This window comes from Vicia villosa, linkage group LG4, assembly GCF_029867415.1.
Source record: "Vicia villosa cultivar HV-30 ecotype Madison, WI linkage group LG4, Vvil1.0, whole genome shotgun sequence".
Lineage (NCBI taxonomy): Eukaryota > Viridiplantae > Streptophyta > Magnoliopsida > Fabales > Fabaceae > Vicia > Vicia villosa.
Window position 1 is genome coordinate 159,145,879 of NC_081183.1, and position 6,491 is coordinate 159,152,369.

A 6,491-nucleotide genomic window follows, 5' to 3' on the forward strand; every position below is an offset into this window, starting at 1 on the left:
AAAATATAAAATATAATAACCAATCTTTACTCTCTATTATTCCTTTTATAAATAAGAGTATTCCTTCCAATATACTTAACCAAAAAACTTTAAAATAAAATAAAATAAACTTTTGGAGTTGATCAAAACAACTTAAACAAACTTAAATTATGTCCACACATTTCATTACAACTCAAACTAAATAAAACAAAAACACGCATTTCATTACAACTCAAACTAAATAAAACAAAACAAATGGACGGCGTATGTAGTAGATCAACTTAGATTCTGTGTATTCTAAATCAGATCTTACTTTCAGGTTAATTGTCACTATCATGTGTAACGCTTCCTTAACTTCTTGGCATATGCTTTGTCAATTTTTAAGTATTGTTTATTTTCTTGTCAAATTCAGTTTATTTTCTTGCCAAATTCATCATTACTCAAATCCACCCTTAGTGGTTGTTTTTTGGGTCACAAACTCTACCTCAAATCACAACATTTTTTAACTAGATAAATGTCTAATAAAAAGTTACTTAAAAACAGATAATCGAATTTCAGCAAAAACAAAAGTTGCACCTAGGAAAAACAAACGGGCATGTTTGTCTCGTTTAGACCCGTCTCACAAAAAGTCGCCAAAAACAGTGCGAGACATAACAAGCATAGTCGAGTATTCGAACCTAAGACTTAGGCCCACCCTAAAATAATGAGAGCAGGCAAGCCTACAGGACCCTGCACCTCTAAAGTCTAAAAATCAAAAATTTTAAATTAATGTCCGCGCTGTCAAAACCCGGAAAAAATGGAACAGGACAAAGCTAACACATTAAAGTGCTGACATAAAACCTTAACCTCGCCTAACAAAAACGTGCAGGCAAACCGTGCATGCTTATCAATTGGATACTGTCAAAATTCATTAGCATGTGGCAGAATACACCCTTGTCAAAAATTCACTAGTGAATGAAATGAAGAAGGATTACATATTGTGTCACCTGCATCAAAAATTCACTAGTGAATGAAATGAAGAAGGATTACATATTGTGTCACCTGCATCCAAATTTCACTATAGCGAATGAAATGAAGGATTACATAGTCATCGCATATCAAGGTTAAAAAATGACTATTAGTACTATTAGTACAATAACATTCTGCAACCAATATTGGGTAAAAAACAACAACAACAACAACAACCTTGTCCATTTCTTTGTAATTGGTTCTGACTCCTCATACCAGGTCATAATGAGACCCACCAAATAAACCAAACAATGTCACAATACTATTTGTAATTGTCTGCATGCTTGTCTTCTATCATATCAACCACTAATATAACTCTTATACAAGCTTTGAACTTACAGCATATACAAGTTCCCCCAAGACAACAATGTATAAAAAAATACAACAACAGCAACAACAAAGAAACTTCAGTTTCTGAACTTCCCTACTGTGAGAAGCTCCATCTACTACTAGCCAACTATGGTCGGATAAAACCAGTTTCTGAAATGTAATATCCTGACACAGTATTATGACAAGCAATCCTATTGTTTCTTGTAAACTGGTGAAGTTGAAACTTGTTGAAAATTATGCTGCAAAATTTAAATCTCTGCAAGTAAATAATAACACAAATCAGAAGACCGGAATATATGAACTAAGTAATAGTCATAGCAAACTTTCAAAGCCACATATTTGGATACTCAGCAGAAAACAAAGAATGCCGTGTTTGTTGATAGTGAGTGACAAATGATGGCGCAGAAAAGCAGATGAAAGGCTATAAGTTGTTTGAGGGAGGGAGACTATGCAGTTCAAATGATGAAAAACATATGTTTGCTTTGTTTTTACCTAATCGGGCCGCGTGACCCGGGTAAAAGCTGAGCCCATATAAACACTCTGGATTGCACACAATCGTGCTATTTCACAATCCAAAATTGTATGTTTGCTTTGTTTTTACCTAATCAGGCCGCGTGACCCGGGTAAAAGCTGAGCTGAGCCCATATGAACACTCTGGATCGCACACAATCGTGCTATTTCACAATCCAAAATCAATTTTGCTACAAACTCGCATCGATCAAGCACAAAAGTGGGATCTCACAGCAATTCATTGGTCAAAATCGTAAGATTTTACTATTTAAATCTAGATTTCGCTATTTTAATTGTATTTCTTGTGCGTGACAGAGCAGACAGTTATGAAACCTGCAGGTCTCGGGCCATGTACTGCGGAGTTTGAAAGTTAGACTGGCGATGTCTGTCTTAAAGAGTCTTACCAGTTCGCTCCTGTTGTCAAATGGGGGTGTTATAGCATAGTAGACTGTGATGAACTTGCCATGAAAACCGTAATGCTATCCTAGTTTCTCTATTAGAGAACTAGTGGAAGCTAGTCTAGTTTCTCCTAGCTGACGTAGCGACAACAGCGAGGGAAATAACAGTTATTTAAAAATAAAATATACTAAATATTTATAGTGAAGGCTTAAAGGTTAATAGCAGAAACAGAAACAATAAACACTATAACCATAATAGCCAAACTAGGATAATGGTTGCAGTTTCTGTAGCAGATTTTCAAAATCGATATGCTATCACGCCGCTACTGAGTTGACTACAGTGTTATTATGTTATGTATATCGGAAATTATATCACTTATAGGTGTATATTTTATACTATAAGGCAGGCCTATGGACCATCACGAGTTTTTGTAAACTCTCGAGTTAGTCTGTTATCTTTTAAGGAAAATTTAAATTAAAGAATTATTGGTTGCAAGCTTAACATATTATGCATCTCTGAAAAGGAAAGACATAATGGTTAAATTAGAGAATTGCCATAATGTAATATGCGATACGGTATGAATTAAATAAAATGAATTATTTTGCATAAAAGCTTGACTAGAAAAGGGCATCTCATGAAAGGAAAGGTTAAGCTTTTAAAACCATAGATTCAATAAAATAGTACCAATAAACAATAAATGGCCAGGTATTTTAACTGTGAAACCTCCATGAATTTCTAGCATACAGGGAAAATAATTAGAGACACCGATATTTTACCGCTTACTTAAAAAAGGTCATTGTTCCCTTGAGATATAAAATCTAAAAAACAAATAAAAATTCCCATTTACATAATCAATCCAACACCGGATTTGTATTGATTAAAATCAGAAGTTTGCGGCTCCAGATTTGTGACGACTTGGCATACAAAGGCCTCTCGTACAAGATCTATTAAAGGAATGGGATGAATAATCGCAAGAGACACGATTAAAATCAGAAGTTTGCGGCTCCAGATTTGTGACGACTTGGCTTATAAAGGCCTCCGGTACAAGATTTATTATGGGAATGAGAAGAAGAATCGCAAGAGACGCCATGGAGAATGGTCTTTGTTACCTTGTTGGTGCATGAAGGCTGTTGCATCGGAGAAGACAACTTCGTTATAACTACAGAAATACGTCGAATGAACGAGATGAACGGAGGCAAGAGTGAGAAACAGCGGCACGTGAGTTCTTAAAGTGACGTTTTAATCTAAACCATACATTTAGATTTAACGGTTAGGATTTATTCTTCTCATTCTCATATAAAAAATGCATTCTCACTTGATAATAATCAGTTAGCAAAGCAGACAATAAGCTATTAAACACATCACGACAATATTCAAAGTCATGATAAAGTACATCTCGCTGTTATGAAGACCAGCATGCATAGTAGTTTTAATGAGTAATACGTTTAAAGCATGCATGAAAGTAAAGTACGATGAGATCACATGCAAGGTAAGTTAAAAATAAATAAGCAAATGAAAGAAGTTGACTTTACCTTAATGTACGGCGCCCAAAATATTCAGTTACATATAGCGAGCTTGCCAGTCAACTCATCATCAGTTACTCCATAATCAAGGCTAAACTCTCTCATCGGAGGGATGTTCTCCATCGCAAATAGCATAAGGTGAGGGAACATCAAATTATTGTGATCATATAGAACAAACTGAACCAACACATTGGGAGTTGAGCTATGACTCATGTAGCAAGCAACATTCCTCATTTTTGACACATCCAGAGCAAAATCTAAAGGAGGAACTGATGGATACGTCGGGCGCTCATAATTAGGGTTTACCAGAGATAAATCACCCCATTCTTCCCACCTAGTCGAAAAGCGATTCGGATATATCAATGAATCACCATTCATGATCAAAACCTGTGCTTGCTCCCTAGTCAAAACAATCCCGGTGTATTCACATATAAAAGCTCCAGCTTGAATAAGGTCCAAAGACCTGACTCCCCAACCAGTCTCTTTAGATCTAAACACTTCCAACCTATTTTTCAGCCCTTTTTGTGTAACACGGTTACGACAATGAGGCGGACATCTACAAAAAGGACCGCATTCAAAGACTAACGGTCTTCCTTTCAAGAGAAGCCCACTTTGACTATAAGGAAACTCATTTCCATTCTTCATGAAACAAAAGCATCCTTCGACGCAACCATTCACACACTCACAACCCGTCACCCTCCCACTGTGATGAAACACAAACTGCGGAAAAGTAGACCTTGGAAGATACTGAAAACACATCGGATCATTACTCCTATCAATATCATTAAAAAGCCTCACACCGACATTCTCGTTCCTATTCGAAATATCAAGCGAAAAAACACACATAGGTTTAATAAACAAAGGATCCCTCCTCAGCATAAGAGCATCCTTAAGAATCACACTACCCATCTTAGCTTGACCATCAATCCTCCATAACTTAAACTTATAAACACCAAAACCGGACTTACCAACATCAAACCAATATTCAACAATCCTATACAAGCCATCATAAACATAAACCTTACCAGAAGCAGAAGACGAACCTTCATACCGAACACCGCGAATAACCCTAACTTCAATCCCATAATGCATACTTCTCTCCATCGCAAGGTTCCCACCTTCCAACTTCTGATGAAAAACCTGCCTCGAATTCTTATCCTGACCACCATGACCAGAATAGATAATAACATCGCCTTGATCGATGTCATCCTCATATCCACCAGAAACAATCACACTAGTAGCAATCGGTTCGCCATTTGAACTCATACTACCAGGCAAATAATCAATTCCGGCTTGCGGCTGCCCATGTAAACCAATCACAACTAACTCCATTCTATAAAGAAACACATCACCAATACAAATACCAGGAATCGGACCAACAATTCTCTTATCCCGATTCAGCCACAAACCACTGGTCCTCATCAAAGCAGAAGCTTTAAGATCGCTTCTCAGTCTACGAACATCACCTCTCTTCTCCTCTTCAATCAAAGCCAAAACGCGAAGCGAATCATAAACCATCCTTGTCCTTCTCACCATATCCCGAAACTGACGCTGGTCCGCTAAACCAAGATCCGCCACACGGACAAGCTCCTTATAACGGCGTTGAAGCCTCTGCGCGGCAACTTCCCCCGCCCCCGGAGCATTGTTGTCGTAACTCTGACGGGCCTCGGGAACTGGAACGATGGCGCGTGAATTAGGATCATAAGCATCATCAACGTCATTTTCGAGTTGTTGAATACCTGTAGTGAACCCGGTTGGGTAAGCCTCTGAGATAAGGTTAAAGTTGGAAAACCCTTCGGGTAGGGTTTGTTCTTCATAAATATCATCGAGGTTAAGATTTAGGTTAAGATTGAGGTTCGGAACATCATTCAGGTTCGGTTCTTGCTGTGGTTGCGGCTGTTGTTGTTGATTCTGTTCCTGTTGAGGTGGTTCGTCACGAGGCTCTTGCTTCGGAGTTAGCAATGAAGCTGGGACAGGGACAGAGAAACCAGGTGGAGGTGTAGTAAAGTTTGGGTTTTGAGAATCCATGTTGTTGTTAATAATTTTTAATTTTTTTTTAAGCTAAGAAGTGAAGAAAAAATGAAAATGAAAGAATTATAAACATTGAATTTTAAGGAACATGAAATGAAAATGGGAATGAAAGAGACAAGACAAAGTTGTGATATTGGTATTTGTAATTGGTGTTGTTTTGTTTGAGTTACAAAGTTGTGATATTGGTTAAGGTTATTTTTATCTGAAGTAGGAAAAATATTATGATGCGAGATGCGTGACTATGTTGTCATTTTTACCTAAATTGGTTTTTCGGCTTCAAACTCTTTCTATTGATGATGACAAAGAGGAGTATTAAGAAAGATGATTGCTTTTTCTTTTATTTTTCATTTTCTTTAAAGGTTTTCTTATGATTTTTTTTTTTATTTTTTATGTGAATGAATAAGACACACGATGTGGACCGGGAGTTTTTTTATTGATTAAAAAACTTTTTTATTAAGGTTTAATATTTATTTTTTTATCTAATATGTTAATTGGTTTGAAATCGATATTTTTTTTCTAATATGTTTATCTGTTTGGAATCAATGTTTTTTTACTTTGGCTAATATGTTTTTTTTTTTTGTCTAACATGTTAATCTGTTCGAAATCAATATTGTTTTATCTAATATGTTGATCTATGCGGAATCAATGTTTTTTTCTCTTTGGCTAATATGTTAATTCGTTCGGAATTAATATTTTTTTTCTAATATGTTA

General features: G+C 36.3%; 1 protein-coding gene across 2 annotated transcripts; it reads right to left on the reverse strand.

The window, feature by feature from the left end:
* Positions 1 to 1,138: 1,138 nt before the first annotated feature.
* LOC131595694 (histone-lysine N-methyltransferase family member SUVH9-like) lies at positions 1,139 to 6,048 on the reverse strand. 2 transcript variants are annotated; one of them, XM_058868127.1, is made up of 2 exons: positions 3,759 to 6,046; positions 1,139 to 1,573 (listed from the first exon to the last, which is right to left on the reverse strand). In XM_058868127.1, the coding sequence occupies exon 1, from the start codon at positions 5,775 to 5,777 to the stop codon at positions 3,783 to 3,785; it is 1,995 nt and encodes a 664-aa protein (XP_058724110.1). In that variant the 5' UTR covers positions 5,778 to 6,046; the 3' UTR covers positions 1,139 to 1,573; positions 3,759 to 3,782. The 2 variants fall into 2 exon arrangements, with proteins under 2 accessions (XP_058724110.1, XP_058724111.1); XM_058868128.1 differs by lacking the exon at positions 1,139 to 1,573 and adding an exon at positions 1,617 to 3,470 and having other exon boundaries at positions 3,759 to 6,048.
* Positions 6,049 to 6,491: the final 443 nt, after the last annotated feature.